The sequence below is a fragment of the Haemaphysalis longicornis genome, unplaced genomic scaffold (assembly GCF_048455015.1).
Source record: "Haemaphysalis longicornis isolate Haplotype H1 unplaced genomic scaffold, Haemaphysalis longicornis Haplotype H1 scaffold_1, whole genome shotgun sequence".
Taxonomy (NCBI): domain Eukaryota; kingdom Metazoa; phylum Arthropoda; class Arachnida; order Ixodida; family Ixodidae; genus Haemaphysalis; species Haemaphysalis longicornis.
Window position 1 is genome coordinate 226,114,319 of NW_027526203.1, and position 14,464 is coordinate 226,128,782.

At 47.9% G+C, this 14,464-nt stretch overlaps 1 protein-coding gene across 2 annotated transcripts in view; it reads right to left on the reverse strand.

Moving 5' to 3' along the window:
• LOC144142455 (uncharacterized) overlaps positions 1–14,464 on the reverse strand; it is a 180,974-nt gene that overhangs the window by 74,688 nt on the left and 91,822 nt on the right. For both annotated transcript variants that reach the window (XM_077674001.1, XM_077673991.1), the window contains 2 exons: positions 13,291–13,357; positions 8,070–8,150 (listed from right to left, as the gene is read on the reverse strand). In XM_077674001.1, the coding sequence (XP_077530127.1) occupies positions 8,070–8,150; positions 13,291–13,357 (148 nt within the window). The remainder of the gene's footprint in view (positions 1–8,069; positions 8,151–13,290; positions 13,358–14,464) is intronic.

Genomic DNA, 14,464 nt, shown 5'->3' on the forward strand with positions numbered 1-14,464 from the left:
GGTATTTTTTAAAAAAGAAAAGCTTTTGTATTGGCACCCTGAATAACCATGCGCCGTGGGTTGAGCGGGAAAAAACATTCGCTGCGAGATGACAACCATCGAAGCAACCGGCAGCGGCCACTGCCGCGCGATACCAAAACAAACATGGCGGCTGACGGAAGCGGCCGCGCCACAGAACAGGGAGGATTGCCGCGCGCGATTTCTTTTGGGCTGCGTCTGCTGCAACCCGGGGCTTCCGAGCCGATTCCCCCCGAACTGGCTGCTGCGCCCCACGGAAGTGACGTACGTCAACAAAAAAATTGCGTAATTGCATTACACTGCAATTACTTCAGTAGTATTGCATATATTTTTGGCAGTGACGCACTAATATTACAATATAAAGATTTATTTTTAGCCTGAGTTTAATGTCTTTTAATATGACGTCACCTAGTCACCGTGACGTCATAGACATGCTTTGTAGATGTTTGCATTATATTTTTCTCTGCGAAACTCGAGTTTGTTAATGTTTTTGACGCTCGCGTAGAAGAAGTTGTGTAAACAAAGCACTTTTTATAGATTTACCACGGGTTTTACGGATGACCTACGGACGAGCGGCATGGAGGAGAGGCCGAATTCCATCGAAGAGCGAATTTTGGCCCCTTATTGGCATACGTATGTACGGGTAGATTTCACTCTAGTACGGGCTTGTCCATGGTTCCGTTGGCCTATTTCAAATATTCCGGCTTCGCGCGGTGCCGAGGTAAGCAAGAATGTTGCGAGCGTCGGCGTTGTGTGGAGTCGCTCACGAGTGGTGCGGTGCTGCGCTGTGTTTTCGTTTCATATGAGGTGTTCAGCTCCAAGCCTGTGTCACCGCGCTTGTATCTTCTGCAGTAATTCACAGTCTTCAAAGTCCGATGACTATTCGTGGCAGCAACGCGAAGTGCTGGTCAGCGCTTGCGCAGAGCGCAATGTTTTCATATCAAATACGTACGTATCAGAACCAAATGTTGCCCCAAAATGTGCAGTAAAGTACGGAGCACCGTGTTGCCTTCAAAACGTGACCGATGTGTGTGGTGCGTCATAGTTTTCCAGAGGTTTGTTTGTGTGAAGCTGCTGGCACCGCAGTCATCGATGCTATCATCGCAGTCATCGTTATACACGGTGTTGTGTCGGTATCACAACGCGAGGCAAATACTTTGATACTGCTCCGTACTCGACTTGCAAGTGTCCAGATTCGTGTCGCTGCAGGAGTGTATACGTGAATAATCTAGAGCCCCATCAGTTAGCAATGGTGCGTCGCAGTGACAGCGAGTTTTCGTTCGTTCGCTTCAACTTGCCGTGATCCCTGTCGTTACAAGCGTGGCCAAAAAATGCGCCGGATATCTGTCGTGAGTTACTGCGGCATTTTCCGTGTGTGTTGTGTTCGTGTGCTCCAAAATTTACGATGTCGCCAAACCTACGTGATCGTGCCCATTTATGACAGGCTAGGTGATGCGTCAGTGGCTTCAGCAATAACAGATGCTACGTGCTGTGTTGAACTGTTATATCTACATTCTAAGCATACCATCTAGGTGACTCTGCGTAGTTGTTGTTTCTATTTGATCTATCCTCAGTTGCCTTGTTCATCTTTTTTGCCGGGTATTTTTATTTACGTGTGCACGCAGCATATTAGCACTAAATCAACCTTACACACTTACCTGTACATGCCATAACCCTCTTTGCAATCACGTCTGCATGTGCTACTGTTACCTTGCAGTATTTCGTCAGCTACTGTGCATGCTAGCAAAGATTGTTTGCATGTCATTCTGAACCATTGCTAATAGCCTGAATTTCCTTTAGTATTATACTAGCATACCTTTTTCTTTCTCACCTGCTGGCTTCGTGTTGCTTTTAAAAGGAATTGATGATTTAACGCTGCGTCCAAAAATATGTTAAACAAACTTGTAAAAAACGTAATACACGGGATATACCTGCTAAATTTCTCAATGGCACAAAGCATGTACACTGATCGCACAGGCTAAAAGTATGTCTGACGTGCTCCACACTCTTCGTCTGCCCCTCAACGCAGTCATGCTTGATTTTTACCCAACTGGCAAAACCACTTCTGCTCACTGACGAGCCAGGGTCACTGTCACGCCCACTTCACAACATATGGTGAAAGCAGTCTGTTCTGATTTTTACCCAACAAACCAAACCACTTCCACTCACTGACTAGCCGTGTAGAGTCACTGTTAATAATTAATCGTTACTAATAATTCAAAAAATCCAGATGTAGCTGTAGCGATGGTGAAGGCGGTAGTGAAAGTCCGGGGTGGGCGACTTTGACGGCGCTTGTGGGTTTCGGTGCATTTGGACCAAGAACGGCTCTCACGGGGTGGAAGCCCTAGCATCCTTCTGCTCGCAAATCCATAAAATATTTCTCTGTCTCGTTGTTTAACGCAATGCATAGTTGATGCCATTGAAAAGCACCATCAGAGAAACATGAGAAAGCGTTGCTTTTGCCTCCGTGGAATGAACCAAGGTGGACCCGCTAGGTATATCTGCATCTAAGCATACATTGGGTGCTACTGCGCAGCCGACTGGTACCCGTTGGCAAACCTGCTTCCCACACAACAACACAAACACATGCCTGTTGCATGCTGCCTGTGCGCATTTTGTTTGTCTGCGTGGAATGGAATGGCTGTGCCAGCAGGAAATAATTCATGAAGCACTGCAGGGCAGTGCAACAGTCGCCAGAAAAAATTTCCATCGGCAGACTCGCATACTCGAATGGCAACTGGCAGGCTCCATGGTTCAACACTTTGGTAATTCTAGTGTGCCACCAATGAAACAAGTCTGTCCATGGTATCAGGAGATTCGAACATAGGTTAACAAGGGCGGTGTGACAACTCGCCGTGCTGAAAAATGCCACAACAGGGCTGTATTGTGCACAGATTTTTGTTGCCACTCCCATCCCACCGAGTTGTGCCAGCTTCCAAGTTTACCCTGTATCATTTCAAATTAACTGGTGTTTGCTAGTGTTTGATTGATAGATGCAAGCACCAGTAAAGTGTGTCTGTCATCTTTAGCACTAAAATCATGTTCTCAAGGGGAAACCGAGTTTAACGAGGTTGCGGACATAAAAGCTGGCAGTGCTCATGGGGGTCGTAGCAGAAAAGTTGCAGCATGGCATCATGCTGTTTTTGCTATGTTGATTTTATAAAGTGCATGGTATTTATATGGGTCATACGTTTCAAACAAGGCACTAGCTGGAAGTCGTTGCTGTCCCTTCCCTTTGTTACACTTTGTAGTCGTGCTCTTTGTTTGAAAAAATTATTAGAAACTAGCTAGTGTAATTACAATTATAGAACTAATTTTCTGTGAAGGAAGTGCTGCCTTGTGCCGGCTAAAGGATATACACTGTTTTGGCTACACACATCATAAGACAAGATAGCAACGCAATACTCTACAGAGCCCATGCACAAGCTGCTGCCTTGCATTGGCCTGACCCACAGAATTGACAGGAACAGCTCCCCAGGACTGATCCCGAGCAAAGGTTCTGGCTTGCTCATGCCCCTCAACTTCACAGAAGTCAATGAAACCTTGTTACACAGGCTGCGGCTTAAAGTAGCATTGTCCTGAAAGTATCTGCACACAATCGGACGCGAGGACAGCCCAGACTGCCTTCTGTGTAAGGCTGTACAGAGACGATCATTTGCATAGTTTTTGACCAAGGTATACTAGTAGGTGAAAAGACCTTGAAGCAGCCTTACTACGCTTGAATGCTTACCCTCTGTCTGAACAAAAAATTTTTCCAACGTGGGCTGACACGAAGAAGAAAGATCGAGCTGTCAAATCGCTGCTTGTCCTCTCAGGACTCTTGGGTCTATGTGGTGAAATTTCACAAACTGCGGAACTTTTTTTTATGGTCGGTAAATAAGTTATGCGAATTATGCAGTGATTAGTCTGTTTCTGCGCCCCGTACATGCTTTAAGTGTACAAAGTTCATTGGTTGATTTCACTGTCATTTCTCATACCCTCAGTATTCAGTACCTTCCTTGCCCCGGTGGGATTTAAGTAGCAGGCCCAAGTTCAGTTTCTCAGGCTGGCCTCTTCTCCTTCCAAAAATCTTTTACTATCTCTACCTCTCTCTTGCCAGCATGCCAGGTGCTTGTAACGGTTTACTGGGATTCGCAACGGTCAACATACGATAAAAATTACTTATGACTACTTTCATTGCTGAAGTTCACTGCAGTCAGTGTACTAGGGTGTTTAGCGCACAATAGTAATTATGACTGCAGACAGCCTACAGTTCTTAAAGCCCACATTGAAATCCTGCCACGGACTCGTTCTTGCCTTCACTTCGATAAGGCTGTCACAAATGAGTTGATCAGCCGAACATGCTGGAAGGGATGTTTTTCTACACTCTGAATTAATGTTTGATCAACGTGCATACATTAAAGCATTTGGCATGGTTCTTCCTTTTTATCTCTTGACACCCAGTGCAACCAATGGGCTGGTCAAAGCTGTGGCTTGGCATATGTGTTTCCAGTTCATAATGGTGCATTCTGCTTGTTGCCAAAGCCAACTGCAGAAAAGTTCTTAAGCCCTAATGCAGTGCTGGCAATGGTCTTTGGTGGGCTATAAAAGCAAAATGTACTGGTTGTCGATCAAATAAAGTGAGTCAATTTTAAATGTTTCTTCCCAATGCCTGGTGTGTTTTCTTGGAGGTTGTGTGTTTGCTTAGTCCTTTTGGGAACAGTTGGGCATGTATGGCTCATGTGTTGGCCATGAGACTAATCAGCATTTGAAGGTTCATGGGGCAGGTACAACTTGTACAGTTGGTGAGCGAAGGGATACAACTATTACATTTCCGATTTTCTTGCAACATGTCACTAGCGTACAACAATTAGGATTTACAATTTAGCTGCAGTTCTTTTTTACGTACTGCTATAGTGCCCATTATAAAATGAATAATAACTACGACCAGCCGCCATACGTTGCTGGCCGTAACGTGTGCGGCGTCATCAGAAAAATTTATGTCATAGTTACTCCCGCCGTTTACCGCGCACGCGTTTTGCGATGAGCGTGCGGCATCAACCTGGCTTGCCCGTGGTGCTCGGAAAAATACCAGGGAAACAGTCACGTACGTCTGCGCCACAAGGATGAGCACAAGACACCTCGCAGACGCCCAGCTCGCGAAGCCGGTTCTACCGCGTGCCGGCGCATTTCACTTTAGGAGGAATGGGAAATCCTGCGGACAAAGCAATCCGGGTCAGCCAGTCATGCATGCGGAAGATGGATACGACGATGACTACTACTGCCACAGTGAGAAGCGACGACGGAACACGTAAATAAACAAATTTCGCAATACGTGGTGGTGTGTCATTCAGGGCTTCAGGAGGATCTAAAAAGAAATCCTCCAGCTCGCCTTGCGTCACTTAGTGCAAGTTTCGCCAGTTTTAAAGACGAAGGTGTAACATCAAACGCGAAAACTGACCGTACATATACGTGGCGTCGGCGGAGCCGCCGCTGTATTGACTGGTGTACTTGAACTCATTTCGCCAGAGCAGCAGCCAAATCCTATCACTACGGCTCTAAACCGGCACCTTGGCAGAATGGAACCTTGCTGCCACGTGCTGCCAGCTGCAGGTGCACGTGGCAGCACGTATACGCGTAAACGGATGCGCACACACAGCTCTGACTGGGGGGGGGAACAAATTCGTGATGAGCATCCAGAGCTGCTTGTCAGAAAACGAAGGCCTGTATGCTTCTTTCTTTTTGGACAACAAACGTCACATGGTTGGCCGGTTCTTCATCACTTGCAGTGGTAGGCAGTTGGACAACTGCTGCTATGACCAGAAGCAACATGCGCACTACTTACATGACGTTTGTATACAAATTATGTGCAACAACGCTTTTATCAATTCGGACAGGTGCTGTGGGCACGCTACATTTGCTGCCCTTACCAGCGTGTGGTACAGCACTGTGCTCTCGCTGTTTATTAGTTACCAGCACAATTTTTACAACGGTTTGTGAAGTTGGTGAAATGAAGTTCTGTAATCTCCTGGATTGGTCGGTGCTTCCTGCCTCGGCGTGATTCTTTCCATCACTAACAAGGGTGGCAAAGTTGTGCTTGTGCCAGAAGCCAATTTGACACTTTGTGATCAGTACTTGTAGCACTGCAGTGTACCTTGTAACTTTGGAAGCTCGGAAAAGTTGGTACAACATGACCAAATATACAGAGTCGTAGGCACGACGAAAAGAGGCATATTAACACGCGTTTATTCCAAACATCTTTTTGTCACATCCAATATAATTCAGGCCTCTTTTGTCCCAGCTGTGGTGATTTCACTCCCCAAAATAAGGCACCTGCTGGTCTTTTTATGCACAGAAAGTATGGTGAGGTTTCAAAACATTTCAGGCTGCTGCGCAAAAACGCTGGTTTTCAGCGGCGCGTACTAGAGTGCACCAGAGTGGAAGATCAAGTGCACTGGGCACCAGTAATCTAGACCCAAGATAACTCTTGTCAAGTGAGGGCCTTCAAAGGTATTCCTTCGGCCTATTCTTCTCCCCACAAAAGCCACAGATTCTATGATCTAAGTGGGAGCGCAAGCAGCCTTCGTGCAACACTATTTAGACCTTTGCCGGCAGAGTCTTCAGCCAGTGCCCACGTTTGAGGACACAGACCCATTCTTCCCTATTGAGCCACAGCAAATCAAACCTGATGGTGTGAGATTGGGCGCGCACACACCTTCCAAAATAAAAAGAAAGAAAGAAGTGCAGTTGCAAAAGCCGGCGAATTTAAACGTGCAACACAATCCTCCGAATCCTCCACTCGGAGTGGTTTTGCCTTGCCCGCAGGTGCGCCGTAGATAATACAACACCGAACGACAGTCGATGTACCAAGGAGGAGAGTTATCAGCCTGCGCTTACGGCGCGTACAAAAAGCGCGTGCTTTTCATCGTAAACAATGAAAAGCACAGCCGACCTAAACATGAGTGCCGGCACGGCCGCTTAGCACGGCCGGCATGGTACTTCGTACTAGTTTCGGCCATGTTTCGGCGATCAACAACGATGACCAAATCCAAGAAATAATAACAAAAAACAGGTGACGTCACTTCCGTGGGGCGCTCCAGCCAGCCGCGATCGGGCGAGGCTGGAGCACCCCGGGGGAGAGGATCCCCGGGGTGCAGCAGCCTTTGCCTTTCTTTTGAGCGACTAATCTCCCACCATAGCGTTCGGAAGTGTACTGAACAATCTGATATGATTTGGGCTACGTTAGCGCCGCGCATTGAATCAAGGGATTTGCTAATACTCATTTTGTTTATTAGAGACGAATAAAACGCTTCTTGACGCGTTTTTGCACGCGATTCGTGCGCGTCGGCGTTGCGCGGTCGACGTTTTGACGCCCGCGTCAACGATTCCGCGCGCGCGCGGCAGCTTCTACTGGGTTTACCTCGGTATTACGCGTGACGAGCGCGGCAGTGGGAGAAGCCTGACGAAGAACGCGCTCTTCATGCCGGCAGTTTGAAAGCACTCGGGAGTCGGGACAGCCGGCTGGCGCCGCCGGAGATGTTTAGGCTTACCACGGTGGCCAATATTTGATTGGCGCTTTCCCTAGCAGCGCGGATGATGCTTTATAGTGTCGTTTTCGACCACATTTCTCCTTTCCTGCTCAAACGCCTTTGTTTGTGCCTTCAGTGATATCTTAAAGAGCGGTTGAAGCTACGCGCACCTCCTCGCGGCTGGTGACGCCGCCATGTTGCCGCCGCCGATCGCGTAGCGCGCGCGGGTGGCATTCGCGGCAGTGTCAGCGCGGCGCATTTTCGCGAGCACAAAACGCTCTATGCGGTTCACACTTTAGACCATAACCATGGGAAAGAGGGTGCAAAGCTGTCCAAAACTCGTAGCACCCCCGATTTCTCGTTTCTCTTGCCGTTACTAGCGGTAAACGGTTCGATTTCGATTCTAAGTCGACCCCCCAACATTGGATTGTCATATTTGAAAAAAAGGGTCGACCTACAATCGTGTAAATACGGTACATAACTGCGCAATGCACTCACACACACGAGCGCACGTGCATGCACACGACAAGTTTCATAGCAAACCTCTAAGAGCGTGCACATCACAGTGCGCTCCTTCCCAAGCAGGTGGATGAAGGTCTCCATGGCTTCCCGGGACCAGTCAGCCTGAGAAGACAAGGACACAAGTCTTGGAGAACCACTGCATTTACAAACTCTCAGCAAAAGTTACTGTATACACTAGACTGCAACACCAGGTTTTTTTATTATTTTATTTTTTACCTGAAGATGACCCTCGCGTTGCAATCAAATACAAAAAATTCATGCTGCCTAAAAAGTGCAATGATGCACCTGATCCTTCTTTTCCCTTAGTGGAGTTTTTTTTGGCGCAAGGGCATCTAAGGCCAAGAGCATGGTGTAAGATATACTTTAAGGTGAGGACGCAGCTTGCAAAACGAACGTTTACTCATCATTCCAATAAAGTTGCCAAATAGACTTTGGCAAGACCATTGACTGCAGCGCCCTGTAGCGCGAGAGAAAGGAAGCTGACTGAGCACCAGCCACTCGGACGTGTTCAGATCTTTTCAGCATCTCGTTGAGCCTTCTCGGCAGCTTTCGTAACCAGTTGTCTGCTCGTCCCGGGTTGGCCAATTCGGCCAGCCGGTTGAGCAGACAATAATTTGGGGAAGGCTGTGCAAAAGCACTTGCGCTTGCCACAGTGTTTAAACGTGTTCTGGGCAGGTGTTTTAAGTCGGCAACTATCAAAAGATTTAAACACTAAATCGAGGTGAATGTGCGCCGCGGTAGCCATTGAACCCTCACGCAGGTGAGATTTCATGCTTGCACAAAAAAAAAGGGGGGGGGGGGGGGGGGGGGGGGGGGGGGTGCAAATGTTTTTTAAGACGGCAATGCCAATACGTGCAGCTAGCAAGAAAGCGTGACATAATTTAACATTCCCTGCTATCCTAAACGAATGAATGCGTGCTCTGCAGCAATTCCCCAAAGACAACGATACTACTTGCAGTCAGCATTTCTCTGAAAATGCAGTTGTGCGAAATGGTACTTTTGGAGGCTAGGAGGCAAATTACTACTTAAGGAGGGACACTGGTCTTGAGGACCGAAAATTTGTCAAAATATCAATTTTCTGTATTAATTTTATTTGCAGTCTGCAGGTCCCAAAGAATGCACCTGCAAAATATCATAGCTGTACCATAAGTACTTACAAAGCTGTTGCCCTTTGAAGTCGCCTAAATGACCATTTTTGCCTATGTTTCCAACTTCATGCCCCGTTTTCTCAGAACCAATTTTTAGAAGCGATGCATCTCTTGCTCTGAGGCATGTCCCTCCTGCGTTGGCGTTGTCCGGCATCCGCACGCCAGCTGCGCATGCGCGACTCTCCTCCGCTTCGCTCTACTCCCGTCGCGCAAGTGTGCGCATACGCGACTCTCCTCCGTTGTCTCCTCTTCTTGAGGCGCTGTGAATATAAAGCGGGTATCGCGCTGCGGCGGTTCAGTCAGCGCTCGCTCTCGTTCGACTTCGCGTCACTTTGCTTGACGACTGCGTGCTTGACTTGATTCTTCCGATGAAGACGTGATGGAAGCGACGGTCCCTTCAGCCAGCGAGTGGTGTGACACAATCCAATACCAGCGTCACTTTAAACGAACCCCCCGATGCGTCGCATCACACCAGGGTTCCCTCGTGGGAAGATGGGGGTAATTTTTTTCGCCCACATTTTCAGCTGTCGGGCACAATATCTTAGGACGTACGGGTTCGATTTGTATCATTTTTGCTGCATTCAAAAGCTTATGAACTAAACAGTGCAATAAAACCCCCAAAGTACAGAATTTCTTTTTGCTGGCACAAGATTTTATGCAGCTAGTTTTACGAAAACATTGGAGATTGATGACCTGACATTTATAAAGTTTGCAGTGTATGCAGAAACAAGGCTAAAATTACTGCTGTGGTACAGTTGCACTCCCTGGTCCTTCGACAGCACAAAGGGATAAAAGCTATTAAGTATTTCATAGGTAGATCATGAAAAAGTGCCCCAAATTGAAAGGCATAACATGTTGCATAACTCTGACCTTGCACGACATAGACGAAAACTGACTGCCCACTTGTGCTCAGGATGTTAAAATACACTCAATGTGTAAATCTCAAGCACATAGGTTAAAAATAGGAAAAATGTCCTCAAGACCAGTGTCCCGCCTTAACACCTAAGAGGTGTGCGCTTGCAAATGATATACTACTGTAGTGCCGTCGATTTTACCGTAGGGTACAGTACCCCAGCTACTTGATCAGTGCCATCACCGGCACGAAGGAAGTGTCCACTGGTGGAACAGCACCACGAAACACAAGGAAGGTAGCTGAATTACTGGAATGGATTAAAGTAGAAGTGATTTCGTTGATGTTTCTTCGTCGTAAATGGCATTGTGCAACTTGGGCAAGCCCATGCACAAAGCAGCGGAGACGAAGCGATGTTGTCGAGGTCACTGGCGGCACCCAATTTTCAGAGGTGCTTCGGTGAGGGTTTAAATGAACTCAGAACGCCCGCACACTCGCACCTTTTTCAACAATACGGGTAAAATCACACGTTAACACTTTCTTGCCCGTGGAAAAATCGGGTGCTTTTGGGTAGTCCAGGAAATATTTTTTCTTCGCACAGAAACTGATTGATGAGAGAAGGGATAGGTCTTTTTAACAGTAATAATTTCAAACAACAGATTTATTACATATTTTTATCAAAACTTTATCAAAAAAGTAACAAAAAGAAAAAAATCGAAGAAAACACCAACGCTACTTTGCACAGGGTACACATAAAAAATTTGAAATTTACAATTTGAACATAAGGCCCTTATAGAATAATACTGAAAATATTAGCTCTGTACATACATATAAAAATATAAACACTAGTGCCCATCATGCCACCGTGCGAAGCAGTTTCTTGATGTGGTGAAACAGGTTGGCTGCACGTTTTGCAGACATTTGTTTTCTGCTCAACATTCCCTTCTTTGTAGCACAGTTTTTTGCGGTTGGTGCTGGGGACCCTGGGTGCACTTTTAGAAGACACAAGTGGACGGACGGTGGGGCCCGCGAGATTGTTGCTCATCACAGCCCAGCAGCTGTTCCGAGCTCGTCTGCAAGCGAACTGAACAGCAGCTTTGGAACTTCTGGACGCTGCCAATGAAATTGACGGCTCTGGAGAACCGCCGCGTGCTACCCCGGAGCACTACGCCAAGGCCGCTTTTGGGCCCGCAGAAAACTCAATTCTCTGTGCAGCCGGCACCAAGTGGTCTCGCACAAACGAAGTCGACACCCTGCAGATAAGAGCTGTGACCTTTAGAACAGGCCGGATCTGTTTATGTCAATGCGCGCCTGTGATAAAATGGCCAGAGAAGGAAGCGAAACTTATCGGCGGATACCTGTTGATGTTCCGGGGATGTTTGACGCACTTTCGCCGTCCGTACTAAAGTGTGACGAATTGTAGTAGTCGTCCGTCCACAGATTCCAACTCAGATTCCTCGGAATCCATCAAAATCCGCTGTTCGCGTGAAGCATCGGCGAACGGCGTCGACGCCATACCTGAAACCATATGAGCTCGTTTCCCCGCCAGCGAATGACATTTCCAAATCCCCCTCGCGGCGGAAAAAAACTCGAAAGAGAAAGTGACGAAATACTTCCTCCTTCACCCTCTGGATGGCGTTTGCTGTCCAGAAGCGCTTGGATAGCGCCAAAATTTAAATTTGCATTAATCGATAACATACGATCGATGGGAATAGGCGTGATCACAAGAGTGTTAAGCTCATGTTGTGCGAGCTCACACAGTGAGCTCACACAAACACCATTGCTTTACACGCATGTTACTAGTGCCTGCGAACCACCTTGCTTTGGACAGTCGTTAGTGAAGCCACGTGAGATCTTGGATGCTGCAGAGTTAGTAGTGCCACCAGATGACCTTTCAATCGAAGGTCTACGCATGGTGCCACCAACTTTATTTTACAGCTTTTTGACCCACTGTGTCTACACCTATACCATATTTTCTCGCGTATAACCCACCCCTGCATATAATCCGCACCCCCACTTTCAGCCCACCAGAAAAGAAAAAAAAAAATCCTCGCATATTGCCCGGGCATTTGATACAGAAAAGGCGGCACCAAAGCTACTGCTCAAGCAACACATCACATACTATGTAGACGCAAGAAGTGTATATTTAGTAAGTAGAATACATTGACTGCAAGGCGAAAGTCACAATTCACTAATAAAATTCAGTTGTTAGAGTGCACTCGTCCTTGTTTTTTCTTCCTTGTCCTTTTATGTTTTGATCATAGGAAACAAAACATAGGATGTTTTGAACATAGGAAAACAAACTCTCTTACCAAAGGCATGGAGGGCTTAGTCAGTGTTACTGCGTAGGAGCATCGCGGCACAAAGCGCATTGCCGTGAAGCTGCCCTAAAGGAATAACCCCGCGTATTATTCGCACCCCTACTTTGCCACTGAAATTTTCGCATTTTTGGTGCGGGTCATACGCGCGAAAATACGGTAAGTATATCTTACACCGTGGCCAAGAAAGTCATTGCTATGACAGAATAAACAACAGATTCATAGGAAGCATGCAAAAACTGCATAATATTACATTGGTGTAAAGGACCCCTTTCAAAAGATGGTTATGTACGAGGAGGGTTAGACCCGCCGTGGTGGCCCAGTGGCTAAGGCGTTGCGCCACTGAGGACGAGGTCGCGGGTTCAATTCCCGGCCGCGGCGGCCGCTTTTCTAATGGAGGCGAAAAGCAAAAACGCCTGTGCGTACGAGATTTCGGCGCACGTTAAGGATCCCCAGTTGGTCAAAATTAATCCGGAGCCCTCCACCGCGGCGCGCCTCATCGCTTGCGTTGCGTTGGCGCGTTAAACCCTACAATCAATCAATCAATATGAGGAGGGTTAGGGGATATGGAAGGCTATGAGGCATGCAATGAGCTAATTGTGTATCAGGCCATGGTAAGTGAGAATGTTAGAAGCAAGGTGATGGGTTAAAGGTGGGTAAAATATTGTTTCACAAAAGTAGCCTGATGCTACTTGCTAAAACAAGCCTGCTTTCTAATCAACGGCTACAGTTCTGGCCATTTTGCGATCGACCTCACCAGAACCATCCCTTTGGCCGTGATTCGACCTTGAGCTAGTTATTGGTGCGTACACTGGTAGGTGTGCTAGCACTGCACGTATGGGTCGTGGTGCCTTCTGCCAGGCCCTGGATTCATGACCCCCTGACAGCGTGCCAAATCCCCTGTGGATGTGCAGACCAAAACTTACCCCGACAGGCTCCAGATGGCCCATGGTCGCCCTGATGGCCTGGGCCGGGATGCTCGCGCACTCATTCCTGCAAGAGGGGGAGGCAGGAAGGGGCAGTGACACAGCATGCCTCCCACAGCTGAGGGTCACAATGATTGACCCCTTCAAAGAGCACGCATTGGCACTCTTCACTGGCATGCCAGGAGCCCCTCATCCATTCATCTGCCCCCCCCCCATCGAGCTCACCAAGAAATCTCGCCCCCTGGACACTTTCCTCTGCAGCCTGGAAGGAGGCCATCCGGTACCGTTCCCAGCCACCCGCACACCCTAGTGAAGGTGCCGCCATCCGCTCAGATCTTCCCCTCCGAAAACACGGCCAGATTTTAGGCACATTGAAGCAAACCAACAGAGTGGGATTTGCAGCGCTTATCTGCAGCAGTAGGCTCAGCTCCTCATGTTCTGAGAAGGGGAGGGCAGCTTCTCTCTCTCCAGACGTCAATGCATCACTTTACAACACAGACCGCTCCCCTGGCTTAATGACGACTACACTAAGGACACAAGAAGGGGGTCTGCATTAATTGGGGCAATGGAGTCTGTCCACCTTGAGCTTCAAAATGCGGTTGGTATTGTAACCCACCTCACCAACCATGCCAAGCAGACCGACAGTTCTTCGGACCTGACCTGGGCAAGCACGGCTCTCAAATGAGAATGGCACACCTGGCCCGATACCCTTGGTAGCGACCATTTCCCCATCGCAGTGAAGCTGAAGTGCCTCAAATATCACCACGAGTCCCGCCAGGCCTACGTGATCCACTGGGACAAATTTCGAGAGGCTCTGCTACAAGCTGCATCGGATAAAAGCCACAGTGAAAAACTTGTCTCGGTCGCTATTGTAGACGCTACGCACGCAGCAACCGAAACGTATACAGTGAAGGCAGACTCTCCGAATCCCGACATTCACTTACTCAACCTTTGGATCAGTCACCTTCAGGCACAGCAGCGATACCGTAAAACGGCAAAACACTTTCGTCGCGGATTAAGCTGAGCAAGGCTACAGCCGCCGCTTGTCAGTACTCCAAGAAGTTGCACAGAACTCAATGGCACACGCACTGCTCCTCCTTCAACGAAGGAACGGGCCAGTCCAAAATATGGAGGACGTTTCGAGCCATGCAAGGAAAGTGGCAAATGTGCACAG